Source organism: Belonocnema kinseyi, chromosome 5 (assembly GCF_010883055.1).
Source record: "Belonocnema kinseyi isolate 2016_QV_RU_SX_M_011 chromosome 5, B_treatae_v1, whole genome shotgun sequence".
Classification (NCBI taxonomy): Eukaryota; Metazoa; Arthropoda; class Insecta; order Hymenoptera; family Cynipidae; genus Belonocnema; species Belonocnema kinseyi.
The window spans coordinates 61799005-61814694 of record NC_046661.1 but is presented as its reverse complement, the minus strand read 5'-3'; the positions used below and the strand labels follow the sequence as shown (position 1 = coordinate 61814694).

Genomic DNA, 15690 nt, shown 5'->3' with positions numbered 1-15690 from the left:
GTGGAGGGGATCGCTTCTACTAAAAATTCGGCTGCTAACCCTAGGGTCCTTTTTATCACAGAACGTCACATATTACTGTACATATGTCGGGAGAGAGATGGGTTTTTTCCCGTGGCTAAAAGAAAACCATTTTTATGGGCAATTTGCTCTTTACAATATCTGGAAACGAAGCTCCTCAGTATTTACGTCAATATTTTACTTTTGTTCTACAAATTATACCAATCAAGTCAGACTTCGTCAGGAGAATTTAGATTTATAAATATCAAAGCACACAAAATGTCAACTCTAAATCGTTTATGGTAAGAGATACACGTCTGCGGAATAAGATACAATAAACTATCAGGAAAGCAACCTCTTACTACCTTTCTGAAATCGACTTTTTAAAATATTTATTTGATCATTCAAATAAATTACTGTACCCGCTGGTAACAGTACTCAGTATTAAGTCGATCACTTTCTACTAATGTAGTTTTTGATTTGATGTAAAACATATCGTACACTGTAAAGAAATCTTTGGTGACATTTACAATCAGCTAGTAATTATACGCATTTTATTTTTAAATTACAATATGTAACCTGTTTAATCTACGATACTGCAGTACCGATTTGCAATCTAGTGTGTTTTCACTTCAGGTAACGATGTGAAAATAAAAGGAAAGGTGTTCTATTTGTAGTCGGCAGTAAAATTACTAAGTATGATGGTGGAAATTATTCGATTCATTTAAATATTCGCGGTTCCAACGCTTCTAAAAGTCTCCTTTTAGTTTTTGTATGTGTTGCCAGGAAGATATTCGATTAGTAGGAGTCTGCGAAAAATCTAGAGCAGGTATGCTAGTTATAGGCTGACCTATTAAAAAATGACCTGGAGTCAACGCACATAAATCGCTGGGATCTGATGACATGGGTGTGAGCGGTCGCGAGTTAAGCACTGCTTCGATTTCGCACATGTACGTATTGAGCTCTTCGTATGTAAACAATGTATCGCCTATCGTTCTTAACATATGATGCTTGAGCGGTTTTACAGCTGCCTCCCAGATCCCACCGAAATGGGGGGTTCGCGGTGGAGAAAAGTGCCATTCGATTCCTTGAACAATTAAATAACTTTCTACCTTTTTATTATGCTCATCAGAATTAAGAAAGCTGTAAAGTTCGTTCAATTTGTTTTTGGCGCCGACAAAATTTATACCATTATCTGAGTAGATCGCCATAGCCTTTCCTCGACGCGCAAAAACTCGCCTTAAGCTTGCAATAAAAATTTCAGTTGTTAGATCACAAACAAGTTCAATGTGTACCGCTTTCGTAGATAGACACACAAATACAGCTGCGTATACCTTAACTTTATTCCTATTTCGAAGACGCTTTTCTTTCACGTAGAATGGGCCACAATAGTCAACCCCTATATTTTCGAACGGACGTGACGCAGTCACTCTTACCCTACGCATTACATAATCTGGTTCCTTAGGCCTTGCGCGAAAACATGTTATGCATGCGTGTACGACCTTTCGGACTGCAAGCCTACCATCAGCCTGGTACAATAAAAGGTACCGTTCACACCTGAATGAAACTGTCTTTCATGGATATCGCGAATTATGAGATCGGTAACGGGATGGTTTCTAGGTAAAAGGATAGGATATCAGTAGATCGCCGTCGATGAAAGGATGTAGCCTGAGAAGTTTCGAAGTCTTTGAAAGGTCCCCACTCCTTGACAAACCCCGGATTTCTTCGTGAAACTCTTGTCGTTGTATGGCTGACATTATTTGATACAACGCCTTCCGCAGTTCATCTGGCGATAATGAATTTAAATGGCATGCTCGCTTACGTAGTTTCTGTATGAAACGAAAACAATATGCAGTCACGCGAAGCAGTTTTGGCAACGATGAAAACAGAGTCCAAAGATCGAATTTGTGTTTTCCGGTAACAGTTGTTAACACGGTAGTTCCCTTTCTTTCATTTTCCAGATCATCGATATTCTCTAGTGAGTGATTGTGCCAATTCGATTCCGCTGTAGTTAGACATTCTGGGCCATTTTTCCAAAGTGAGTTGTGGATGAATTCTTGAGGAAGCTGTCCTGTCGAGACGAAGTCCGCAGGGTTTTCCTTTGATGAAACATATTTCCAGTTTGTTACAGAAGTGAGATCTTGTATTTCAGCAATTCTGTTAGCGACGAAGGTCTTGTATTCATGAGGAGATGAGCTGATCCGATTGAGTGTAATCGTAGAATCGGATCAAAACCCCGTTTAACTGAATTTAAGGCTGAAAGAATTCGCTATAGTCTTATAAAGGTTAGCCAAGAGCACCGCTGAACAAAGTTCCAGTCTTGGCATGCTTAAATTCTTTATTGGTGCAACTCTGGATTTTGCGCAAAGTAACGTAGAGTGATGTTCGTCTCCTCTTGTTGAGCGTACATAAATGCACGCTCCATAAGCCCTTTCGCTCGCGTCTGTAAAGCCATGGAGTCGAAGTTCATCTGCACATGGGTCCTGAACAGCTCTCGGAATTTTCCAATGACTCAGCAGATGTAATTGTTTCTGGTACTGCCGCCAAGGTGATAATATTTCTGGGGGAACAAGGTCATCCCACTTTGTTGTAGTTTTCCACAATTGTTGAAGTTTTATTTTTGCATAAATGATAACTGGTGCTAACAGTCCCAAAGGATCGTAGAGCTTGGCTATTTGCGACAGCATTACCCTTTTGGAGATAAGTTCCTGCTCAGGCACCGAATGTACCTCAAAAATAAGCATGTCTTCTTGTGAATTCCAAGACACTCCCAAGGTCTTAGTTGCATGATCCGGATCCAGTTTGAGACTCATTTGATTAGAGCAATCTAGAAGGTCATTAATAATCTCCTGACTGTTTGATATCCATTTGCACAGACGAAGGCATCCCCTGTTGACCAGCCTTATCAACTGATCCCGCAGCTGTTTAGCATCCTTCACTGAACCAGCTCCTGTGAGAAGGTCATCCACGTAAAAATAGTTTTTTAATGCCTCAGCTGCAATGGGAAATAAGGAACCCTCATCTTCTGCTAATTTATTTAAACATCTAATGGCCAAAAAGGGGCTGTAGAAGTCCCATACGTCACAGTCTTCAATTGGTAGGTCCTTAGTGGTTCATCGGTGCTATATCGCCAAAGGATCTTCTGGTATTTTCTATCTTCCGGATGAACCCAAAATTGGCGGTACATCTTTTCGATGTCTCCACTCAAAACAAATGGGTGCTGACGAAAGCGTAAAATCACAGTAAATATTCCGTCCTGAATAGTTGGTCCCACCATCAGTATGTCATTTAGAGAGATTCCTGTGGTTCTTTTCGCCGAAGCGTCAAACACCACCCTTAGTTTCGTAGTGAGACTTGATTCTCTAACCACAGCTTGATGAGGCAAGTAGTATCCTAGATCCGTGCTGCTTCTGATGCGCTCCATATGTCCTAGATCTTCATACTCTTTCATGAATTGATGGTACTTTTGTTGCAAATTTGAGTTCTTTGCGAGTCTTCTTTCCAAAGCAAAATATCTTCGTCGCGCCACGTCGTAAGAGTTCCCTAAGTCTTCCTTTTGTTCCTTGAAAGGTAATCGAACTATATACTTGCCTGAAGAATCACGTTGCACGTTAGCAGAAAAATAATTTTCGCATGCTTCCTCCTCTTTAGAAAAATATCGTCTATCCTCGCCTTCTTCTATTCTCCAAAAGTGGTCTAATTGTGAGCTTAAATTATCCCTGATCAAATGACATTTAAGCCTTTGTAGATTCCAGTTAGAGTTGACCTTGCCTGTTACTATCCAACCGAATTTAGTGCTTTACAAGGCGGTTCGTGGTAAAGCGAGAGGAATTTTGAAAGTGTTCAAAACTTCGCAGAAAAGCTCGGCTGCAATGAGAGCTTCCACTTTTCCCGGCTGGTTGCATTTTTGACCAGATTTGATGAATTCAATACATGTAAATTTTTACCTTGAGTTTTACCATTAATATTTTTATTTTCTTCGAAATTCGATTGCAATTTGAAATCGCTGTGTAATAGCGTGTGGTGTCTACGATTGAATACAGTGCAATTTCCTAATTTGCATTCATTAATCAAATGATTGCGCCTCAAACAATTAAAACACAAAACCTTTCCTTTTAGCTACTTGCATTCTTTCACTTGAAGACACATTCAAAAATTCTGGACATGAGCTTAAATAATGATAGGCTTTGCAATGTAAACATGAAATATTTGATTGTGTATTCAAGAAAGTTTTTGATGGGTGACCTTTATTTCCACTGCCGAATGCTTTATTTTCCGCCTTAAAATTAACTTTTGATTGATCCATTGATTGTGAATTTAACGTTTCTAGCATCTGACATTATTCGTTAAAAAATTTAGTCAATTGATCAAAGATTGGCATTTCGCTGCCTGTCACCGACCTTTCCCATTCTTTCCGTGTTTCTTTGTCTAGTTTAGTAATAATTAAATAAATAAGTAAGGTATCCCAAGAGTCGGTAGGCTGCCCAAGAACCTTGAGCGCACACACGTGCCTGAGAGCAGTGTCAAGTAAATGTCGTAAACATGATGATGACTCTTTGCTTACTGCTGTTAATTCAAATAAAGCTTGTGTATGATTTTGTATAATAATTCTTTTGTTGTCGTATCGCTCTTTGAGAAGTTTCCAGGCTACATCGTAATTGATTTCAGAAGTTTCTAAATTATCACGCGGGCCGCATTACCCTTTAAGTAACTTCTCAAAAACCGAAGTTTTTGAATCTTGGGAATGGATTCGTCATCATCAATAATCGCGGTGAAGGAATCTCGGAAATTTAACCACTCATCATATACACCGGAAAAAGTGGGAAGATCGAGCTATGGCAAAGGAAAACGTGTTCGCATTGTCATTGTTGATAGTTCCGAAGAAGGTGAACGCGCTACGATTCCTCTCAATGTTTCAAGCTCGGAATCGCGTCGAGAATTTAGCTCAGCCTCGAGCTCCGCTATGCGATTTCTTTGCACAATCGTTTCAAAATTACTTACGTTGGAGTCAGAAGACGAACCGCGAGGAATTTTATCATTTATAACCTTTATTGCTATTAATGAATATTTAAAAGAATTGTCTTCAAATTCTGTTCTTTCCTCCTCGCGATTCGTATCTGGAGCCAATAATTCCATGACAGTTTGAGCCCTGTCATATTCGTTCCAGGTTTCTTCCATCTTTTTTAAACGCAAATTAATTTCCTCTGCATCTAATGATTTATTAAATTGAACATTTAAACATTTATCAAGAAAAGTTTTAAATTTTGTTAATCGAGATTTACAGGTAATTCTAATTTGTTTTGCTTTTTCAATCTCCGCCATCGTATTCTGTGAATATTACCTGAACGAATACACAAGCAGATACAAGAATTTATTTTGATACTCTTACTTGATTCACGACAATACTGAATATCTACGTAGATGACCCCGACGGTTCTCGGAGCTTCTGTTAAATTTGAAGATGGCCAAATTGACGATTTCGTAATCCAGAATTTGGCTTTTAGATCTGCATTCTCTCCATTGGACCTCGTGATGATATTCGTTGTACCGCAACGACCTGGTTTTTGTTGTTTGATTGCCTGGACGCAATCAACCTTTTCCCAATGCAATCCTCCAATATGATAAGTTTCAGCGTCTCGAAAGTTGTTCAAATTTCAAAGTCAAAAGGAGCGATCTCACATAAAATTATTTCTGATGAAAATAGGCAACTTAGCTGACCCGAAGTATTATAGGCCAATCACTTGTCTGAACACACTGTATACGATATTCACAGTTATCCTAAATAATAGGATTGTTCGAGCAATCGGACCTGTGTAGAGACCTACCATAGACTTATCATCTGTTTTCTGGAAAGCTTAAAGGTTCATCCGTTAGTTGCAAAGAGAAATTGATGCCGCTTTGGAAAACCAAATTTACTATCTTATCTGGAAAAAATCGTGTGACAACAAACAAGGTCACCTTTCAGAGAGGTTCTTTCAGGGCGACACCATGAGCCCACTCCTCTTTTGTCTTACATGATTGCCACTATCTCTAGCACTTCGCCATTTCAACGGGTACTTGTGCGGCAAACCTGCAGATCGAAAGTACAAGGTCACTCATATATTTTATATGGACAATCTTAAGATCTATGCTAAAAACCAAGAGCAAATACATCTAGCTCTAGGGATTGTCGAACGATATACTAAGGAAATTGGAATGGAATTTGGGTTAGACAAATGCGCCAAGGTTTATTTGAAGCGAGGAAAACTTAATGGCATCCCTGAAGACCCTGAGCTCGTTGATAGAAGCGTTATACGACACCTTTGCACTGGAGAGACTTATACATACCTGGGCGTGCCACAGAGACGCATTCAGGATGTGACATTTATAAAGGATACTCTCCGAAGCAGATAAAAATGTCTCATTTGGCAGATTTGGTCTTCCGAATTGTGGGTGAGGAACAAAGTATCTGCAACGAACATGCTTGCCGTCCCGTTAGTACTCTATTCTTTTGGAGTAGTTCCATGGACGACGTACGAGCTCAGATCCCTTGATATCCGGACAAGAAAGGTTATGCACATGAACAAAAGCATGCATCTTAAGTCTTCTGTTCCGCGACTGTACATCTCACGCCGTCAAAGTTGTCGCGGAATATTGAGTCTTGAATATCTTCACAACAGGATTATTCTGGGTATTAGGTGTGAGCAAAATGCATCAAATCTTATCTATCTCGAGAACTCACTCCTGAAACCCCAGATTAAGAAAGTACAAGAGAACAACTTTCGTGAACAGCTTCTCGATAAGAGGATGCACGGTATCTTTCACAGAAATGTGGAGGATCAGTCAATGTCCTGTGAGCTAACGTTTGCTTTCCTTAAATCAATGATAGCTGCAGGGCGTGCCATGCACACCCCGAGCATTTAGCTCACATACTTATCTAGTTGTCCAACTCGTGCGGGAACGACCGACATCCAAAGGCACAATGCGGCACTAAGAGTTCTTTATTACCATCTCGGCAATAACCTTAATATCGCTCCTCTAAATCCTCCTAGGGAAATCGAGTCAATTGTCGAAAATAGGAAGTGCCGCATATACTGGAACTTTATATTCTCGACAATTATTTCTGTTGCACACTCGAGGCCAGACATGGTTCTTCTTGACTTAGAGAAGCAAACCATGTTCGTTATCGAATTTTCGGCACCAGCTGACAAAAACATCATAGCCAAGGAGAATGAAAAGAAAGAGAGGGAGTTGCAACGATTGTACCTAGAATATTCTCTTAAACTAATCGTCTTTATCATCGGCGCTCTTGGAGATGCCAAGCTTTCAATCGCAAATAGCCTGAAAAGCATCCCTGCGTTGTAGAAAAGACAAAAGAGAATGACATTTAAAAAGGGAGGGGGAAGAAAAAAAGAATGGACGAGGAGATGGAAGGGAATTAAGCTAGAAGAAGTAAAAGAAGTTAAATATCTGAGATATACCTTTGTTACGAAAGGATAAACATATTTAAATAATATTTATTACTCTAGAATCTTATTATCGCATTTACGTAAACTTTCACGTATTTCTAGATTTCCATCGTAGTGGTTCGTCTTAGAACGCGTAGATATAAAACAGGGAAATCTCTCTGTCTCGAGCTTAGCAATGGTATTCAAAACTTCCTCTTGTATTCTTATTAAGCTTATGAGAATAGAAGATTTATCTTGTTTATTTCTGGTCAGTCATTTCTTAATTTCTTTAAAAAATGCTGATCATTTTGGGATATGTTTCTCCTTAGAATCATCATGAAGAGATTATTGATCTTATTTGTAAAGATTTTGTGTCATGAGAAAAGATTTAGTCAACACAGATGTTGGCTTGTGAAATTGCTAATAAGTTATTTTGACCATATTTTCAGGGCATAGCATTTAAGAAGCGATCAACTCTGTACCGGCCTGCGTCAGGTAGCTATTGGAGAGCATTGGCACTTGCGTGATTAGCATTTGGGGACAAGACCTAGGAAGTGGTGCTCTTCCCACTACTACATTAGGCCCGCAGCGGCACATGAAGGCGGGGTACTTAAAAGTTAACTAAAAACTCCCCGTACCATATTTGTATTGTATAACCCCTGGTTCTCAAAAATATTAAAATGGCTTTTGGAAGCTTCTATTTTGATTTGTTTGCTTCGAACATAAATTCGAAATGCAGTCGTTTTATTTCCTGGAATCTAGATCTTGAAGCATATGCGGCAGACGCTTTTACAATTCAGTGGACTCACTATTAATTTTACGCCTTTCCCCCGTTTTCGCTTGTGCTCTGAAACTTATAAAAAATTATTTTTGATAAAGCCGAGGGAATAGTTGTGCCATTGGGGCCAACTCAGTCTTGGTTTCCACTATACCAAATTAAAAAAAAAAGTTTATAGAGCTGCAAATAGCGAAAAAAATTTTGACTGAAATTTTTTTTTAATTCTCCGAAAATTTTGCTTAGTCGCATCAGGCCTCAAGTTTGATACAAAAGGATCGGTGGAAGAAAAAAAATTTTTTGATATATAAAATTATTTGTTATAAACGAATATTTGCAACAAATAGCCATCATGAAGGATTATGTTTTTGTGAAGTATATTTATGCATCGAAATCGCTCGTTTAGAGCAATGCGGTAAAACGTGATCATGAAAATGTGGTATTCAATATAATTTCTAAAATTTATTAAAAATTATTATAAATAAATGCATGATTTAAACAGTTTTAGGCACAAACGAACCGAATTTTCTTCCAAATGTCTTCGAATCTCATTGCCTGTGATATACATTGATGTATTTTTGTCACCTAATATAATTTGTTAAATTTATCAAAAATTACTATAAACAAATGCACGATTTGACGAGTTATAGACAGAAACGAACCGAACTTTCTTCCGATTTTCTCGGAATCTCACTGCCTGTGATTCACATTGATGTATTTTTGTCATCTGATATAATTTGTTAAATTTATCAACAATTATTATTTAAAAAATGCATGGTTTGAACAGTTTTAGGCCAAAACGAACCAAATTTTCTTCCGATTGTCTTTGAATCTCATTGCCAGGGACGCTCATTGATATTTTTCGACTCAAAATAACATTCAATATTTTTATGAACGAATCATTCCTCTTATACATGACAAGTATGCATCAGCTGAGGTGAGTAATTTATGCACCAGATCAGTATTAGTGGCTAACGGACTGCACTTACGAGTATTGACTTCGCGGAATCGTTTAAAATCTTTATTACGGGCTTCTTGAACTTCGATAGATAAGAGGCTGATCGGAATACTGAACGATTTGATTATCTTGGGTCCGTGCATATAATAATTGTGTCGGCATATAATACCATTTGTACAGTTCTACATACATTCGTTCTACATAAATTCGTACTGGATCCTCAATTTCGTGGTCTTCACTTACATTTATTGCTCATTATTGCTCGCTTGTCATTTGCAAAAAAGTAAGCAATATTATAAGCCAAGCTTATAATCTTTCCCAAGAACATCTTTTTTCAACACTCGATTCAGATCATTAATTTCGGTAGGTTTCGCCTTACACAAATGGCATGTTGACATACTTGGTGTTTCTGTGAGATGCTTGGCTACTTTACTATACAGCATAGTCAATAACATCTTATTATCAACCTGGCACCTGAATTTTTCAAATGAGATTTTGTTCGGCGAAAGTTCTTTTATTTCCTCTTTTATATGGCCGATCTCAGATATCGTCAATTCTGGAGTCTCTTTGGCAAATTAAAAATACCATGAAAATACTCTCATCAAACTGGATTCCATCCAAGAGATCTTGTTTGTGAACACTTTGGTCTGATTTCAATCTATGTTAGGTGGAGTTTCATATACTTTCCTTTTTTCTCCACTATGGAAATCTTCATTGTAGGAATCTCTATCAAACGTTTTACCGTATGATCCAGCACTTCTTGTAACTTAATAGAAACACTCTGATCAGTAATAGTAAGTGGTGAATGGGAAGGATAACATCGCTTTTTCGCATCGATCCGATTTTTATACAGGACAAAAGTGTCTGCATTTTTGGCTTTCGCTTTGCGGCTAATTATTTCATATTGATGCTTAGCAAGCTTTGCATCTTTAATTAATGTAATCGCCTCCTCATAAAATAATATGGTGATGCTCTCCTCGATCTCATTTTCATCTGCATCATTCAAAAGTCAAGTTATTTTGTTCGCTAATTTTGTTTTTCCAGCAGCTCTTAGATTATTAAGGAAGGCTAGTTGAATCTGAATATCAGAATGGCATTCCTGAATTTTTTGAATCTTCATTCTTTTCGTTGATGTAGAGCTGCCTGAAAAATCTTCATTGGAACGTTTACCAATCTTTGGTGTAAGCAAAGCAACAGTAAACTTCGCGAGAAGCCATTTGCCTTGTCTGCTCTTGAGCTTTTCTTTTTCGTAAAAAGATTTCCAATTTTTCTTGCATGTAGGGATAAAGTACTGTAATAGTTTGTCAGTAACTAATTTCATTTGTTTATCATCGACTGGATAATTTTCTTGGATGTGATTCCAAAACATACGAGATAAATCAGTGTCATTCATTTTATGATTTCGCATTACCATATCACACAAGTTTTCCATTGGTACCTCTAGAGAATTCATATTGAGGACGACCCTGTGCTCTAATTGCTCCGATGTAGAATAAATATCCATATTGTAAGTAATATTTCCTCATTTCTGAGTTTTTATAAACATTTTGGATTATTTATAATACATCTGGATTTTAAAAATCAATTTTATTGATTATTACATAGATGATCTCGCTCGTTGACTGAAGTCGATTGCCAAATAGTTTAAGTGAATTATAGTAAGGGTCCCGGAACAAACTGCACATGTACTTAATCAGAAGCGATCTTTGAACTTGAAATGGGGTAGCATACTACCCCGGTGGATCGTTCTAGGGTTCAGTCCGAGTTTTAATAAACATCCTTCGCTGCTTTGTACAGAAACGCTCCTTTGCCCACTTCCTCGTGCTTCCTGGCCATTCTAAGAAGGTGTCTTCCATTTGCGGCTCTCTGTACTGCATCCAGAATAATCCTGTTGTGAAGACATTTTAGATTATATATTCCGCGACCATCATGACAACGTGTGATTTAGAATCGCGGAACAGAAGACTTCAGATACATGCTTTTGTTCATGTGCATAACCTTTCGTGTCCCGATATCAAGGGATCTGAGCTCGTACGTCATCCATGGAACTACTCCAAATGAATAGAGTACTATCGGGACGGCAAGCATGTTCGTTGCAGATACTTTGTTCCTCACCGACATTTCGGAAGACCAAATCTGCCAAATGAGACATTTGTATCTGCTTCGGAGAGTATCCTTTATAAATGTCACATCCTGAATGCGGCTCTGTGGCACGCCCAGGTATGTATAAGTCTCTCCAGTGCAAAGGTGTCGTATAGCGCTTCTATCAACGAGCTCAGGGTCTTCAGGGATGCCATTAAGTTTCCCTCGCTTCAAATAAACCTTGTTGCATTTTTCTAATTTAAATTTCATTCTAATTTCCTTCACTTATCGTTCGACAATCCCTAGAGCTAGATGTAGTTGCTCTTTATTTTTAGCATAGATCTTAAGATCATTCATGTAAAATACAGGAGTCAGCTTGTGTTTTCGAGTTGCAGGTTTGCCGCAAAAGTACCCCTGGGAATAGCGAAGTGCTAGAGACAGTAGCAATAATGTGAGGCAACACAGGAGTGGACCCATGGTGTCGCGCTGAAAGATACCTCTCTGAAAGGTGACCTTGTTCGTTGTTAAACGATTTTTTCCAGATGAGATAGTAAATCTGGTCTTCAAAACCAGAATCAATCTCTCTATGCACCTCACGATGTGCATATAAACCTTTAAGCTTTACAAAAGACAGATGATAAGTCACGCTGTTAGGATGCTGCATCTTTGCAGACACATCTATCGATGAGCAGATTCTCCTGAAATCCTGCTACGCCGTTCTTTGAGCCGCGTTGTTTATACATTTCTTGACACACATGTCCGATTGTCCGAACAATCCAAACTTCCAATAACTACTTCGAAATTGGATCTTCTGTTTTTGAATATGAGGTGAAAATATGAGCCAGATGCTGATGGGTTGAAGAAAAATTCTTCCATCAGGTCTTGATACCATCTGGTCCCGGAGCGGAATAGTTTTTCATACCCCTGAATGCTCTTTTCACCTCCTCGGTATTCATGGGTAGGCATTCTTCCTCAGGTGTTATGAGGACATCATGCAGCTCCTTGAAGCTACTTATGTTCTCTCAGTCTTCGTCCAGTCTATGCTGAAATTTGTAGACTTCTCTCCAAAATGCTTCGACCTCCTCTCCTTTGGCTAGCTGTTCGACAGTAACTGGAGGATGTTGGACGAGTCTACATGGATCAAAAAGAAACTATTGGTTTACTCTGACCTACCTCTCTTTCTGATGTAGCCTTCTCTTACCGTCAGATAGTATCCGTATTCTGTCAACAATATGCTGCCTGGTGGTCAGCAGCTTTGACTTGCTCAGTGTGTGATAACGGATCCCGAGTTCGCGCGCGAACTTTCAAACCTTGGCGGCAAAATTCTTGCCAGATTTTGTGCAGTTCATCACACACTGAATGCGGGACGCGATACTGTCTTGCCCAGTCTATCTTTGTGGCGAGTTGATGCATTCACATTTGGTCTTATAATACTTGCATCGTAGACCCCAGCAAGTCGTGATTGAGTCGCGCCATCCACCAAAATCCCAGAGATTCCGCGATCCATCACATTGGCTCCTCCAGCTCTGGAGTAGTCGGCATTTTTGAACGACCCATTGTTGGGAGCCCTGCGCGTTCTGTTGCTTTAAACCATACTTACTACAGCTATGTTTGGTGTTATCATTGTTTTTCCCACGAGAAGCTAGGAAAATGGATCCTAGCCATTAGCCCTCATCGTTGGACGGTTACAATTTTTTAAGTCCAAAGGGTGAATACGTTTTTGGCACTACAAATTTTAAGATTTCATGAGTTGAGACTGACAAAAAATTAATTTCGAGCAAACATTCGGTGACACTTTTTTGAAATTTGAACGCTAAGAATATGTATATTCCGTAGACGCTAGCGCAGGGGCTCCTGGCAGTTAGCCCTCCCAATTGAACGGTTACAATTTCTAAGTCTAAAGACTGAGTAAGTTTTCGACACTAAAAATGGTAAGGTTTCATGAGTTCAGACTTACAAAAAACCGATTTCTGTCCAAAATTCGATGACACTTTTTTAAAATTCGAACTCTGACAATATGGATATTCCATAGGGGCTAGCGCAGGGGGTCATGGGCATTAGTCCTAGTCGTTGAACGGTTACAATTTTTAAGTCCAAAGGGTGAATATGTTTTTGACACTACAAATTTTAAGGTTTCATGAGTTCAGACTCACAAAAAGAAATTTCTGGCAAAAAATCGATGGGAATTTTTTAAATTTCGAACACTAAAAAAAAGAATATTCCATAGCGGCTACCGTAGGGGGCCCTTGTCACTAGTCCTCTCCTTTGAAATTGAAACTCTGAAAATATGGACGTTCCAAATTTTAAAATTTCATTAGTACAGATTTTTAAAAATATTATTCTAAATTCCTTTAAAAAAGAGAATTAAAGAAGTATAAAATTTGGGCATTAAGAAATGGACATACAAAATACTGTAACAACTTTTTTCTTGTTTTTTTTTTTTTTAATTTCAAGTTCTATCTTTATGAGAAAAATGGTAAATGTTAAGAAAAAATTACATTTGATGTCAATCTTAACCCGAATCCGCCCGAAATTTTTTTAGATATCGTTAAACGTTAAGGGGTTGTTACCAGACTTCTAAACCGTTTTTTAAAAAATTCTGACTGAAGGGCCAATCTGGCATGTTACCTGTATGATATAAGGCGGTGGCGAGCGGGTTTTAAACTCAAATAACGGCAGCAAACGCGATTTTCGTATTACGTGTTGAGCGTACCATACATGGTACTGTGGGCGGATTGGGTTTAAACCTTGTAAAATGGTCTAAAGCACCTAAAAACCAAACCTTACACGAAAGTTAAAAAAATGTTGTTATTAAGGAATTGTCAAAGTTCACGATCAAATTTCTGAGTTCCGTTGTTAAAAATTTTTAATGTTAAAAAATATTACAGTTTCTGTCGTTGTAAAAAGTTGCGAAGTAGTCTACAACGGGAAAACCCGAAATATTACGCTAATAAAAATTTTAATTGATTTAAATTATTTACTTAACAATTACTTTAATGATGTTACGCTAAACAGTTCGTATATTTGGCATTAACATAACCTCAAATAATAATAAATAATTGGAAAAAGAAATCCTAAAATTTTGTGCTTTAAGTTTTCTGAACTGTAGCTTATTAGGATGGCTTTTTCATCGAGTTTCAACTCATAGGATTAGCGCAATGGTTAAGGCTCCCAACGGCTAGGCGATAGATATGGTATATATTTAGGTTCCACACCCCGTAGCGTTAGAAATTGTGTTTGTAATATATACGGTGTGCTTGAAGGCCGGCTAAGTTTGACTAAAGTGGATCCAAAATCTGCTAACGCAGAAAGTTTCTACATCCTTTGGACATTAAAAATCAGTTGAATTTAAAATTCTAGCTGCTCCTTTTCGCAAGTTAGACGCATTTTTAAATTTTTACATAACAACCTATACTAGGTAAAGCTTAAGTGGTCGCGTAGTCTAATCTATTAAGTATACGAAATTTTATTTTAGGTCTAATGTTATAAAATTGGTTACAAACAAGTAGTTTAAACAAATAGTTTACGTTTCTCTATAAATTTTGATATATTTTAGTTGAACGCTCTCCGAATAATGCCGTTTTTTTAACTTCACCACTTTTTAATTAATCAAACGAATACTCAAACTTAAAGTTCAAATAAACAGCGATTAAAAATTATCATTTGGGTACTTTTTATATACATATATAGATAAATGAGTTTTACGACCGCTAGATGACGTATAGAAAACACAACCCATTCTTATTAAAAATAGAAGTCCATAAGTTACATGTCACCGTCCGCGAAGAAAGGGACCTAACGCGGAAAAAATAGATTTTTATTTTCTTATGCCAATCGATAGTTTTAAAGTTAATCTTTTATTTTCAATAATCAAAATTTTTAAAACTTACAAATAAAAATTGTAACTGATGTCCCGGAACTAACCTTGTTTGTAGACAATCAAAAATGTTTATTTCATCAATCATTTCCAAATTATCGGAATGACAGTTGAAAAACGAACCTAACCTCAAAATAAATCACATGCATAAAATTTTTATTTAGCACAAATTTTTTTTCGGATATTATCCATCAAAAAAGAGTCCGGGGACGTCCGTTATGATATTTTATAGCATCTCCGAATTCAGTTTTTAAAAATTTTCATTTTTGTAAAAAAAAAATCCGGGAGAACTGTATCCGATTGACCACAAGACGAAGTATCACACGCCCTTAATAAGCTACAAAGAAGGCAGACTAGAAACAGGATGGTTTATATGCAATGGCAATATGAAAGGAGATGAGGAAGGGGAGATCACATTCATAGGAAAGGGAGCAACAGTAATAGACTATATCCTGGCTGAAGATAGAATGCAGCATATGATAGGGAGTATGAAGGTAGGGAATGAGATAGGGTCCGAGCACTTCCCGGTCATAGTTACACTAAGAAGAGGCGTCAGTAAGCGCGGCAGAGGGAG

The 15690-nt window shown here is 37.9% G+C and overlaps 1 protein-coding gene across 1 annotated transcript; it reads right to left on the bottom strand.

Moving 5' to 3' along the window:
* Positions 1 to 746: 746 nt before the first annotated feature.
* LOC117173684 lies at positions 747 to 1208 on the bottom strand. Its single transcript, XM_033362325.1, has one exon. The coding sequence runs from the start codon at positions 1206 to 1208 to the stop codon at positions 747 to 749; it is 462 nt and encodes a 153-aa protein (XP_033218216.1).
* Positions 1209 to 15690: the final 14482 nt, after the last annotated feature.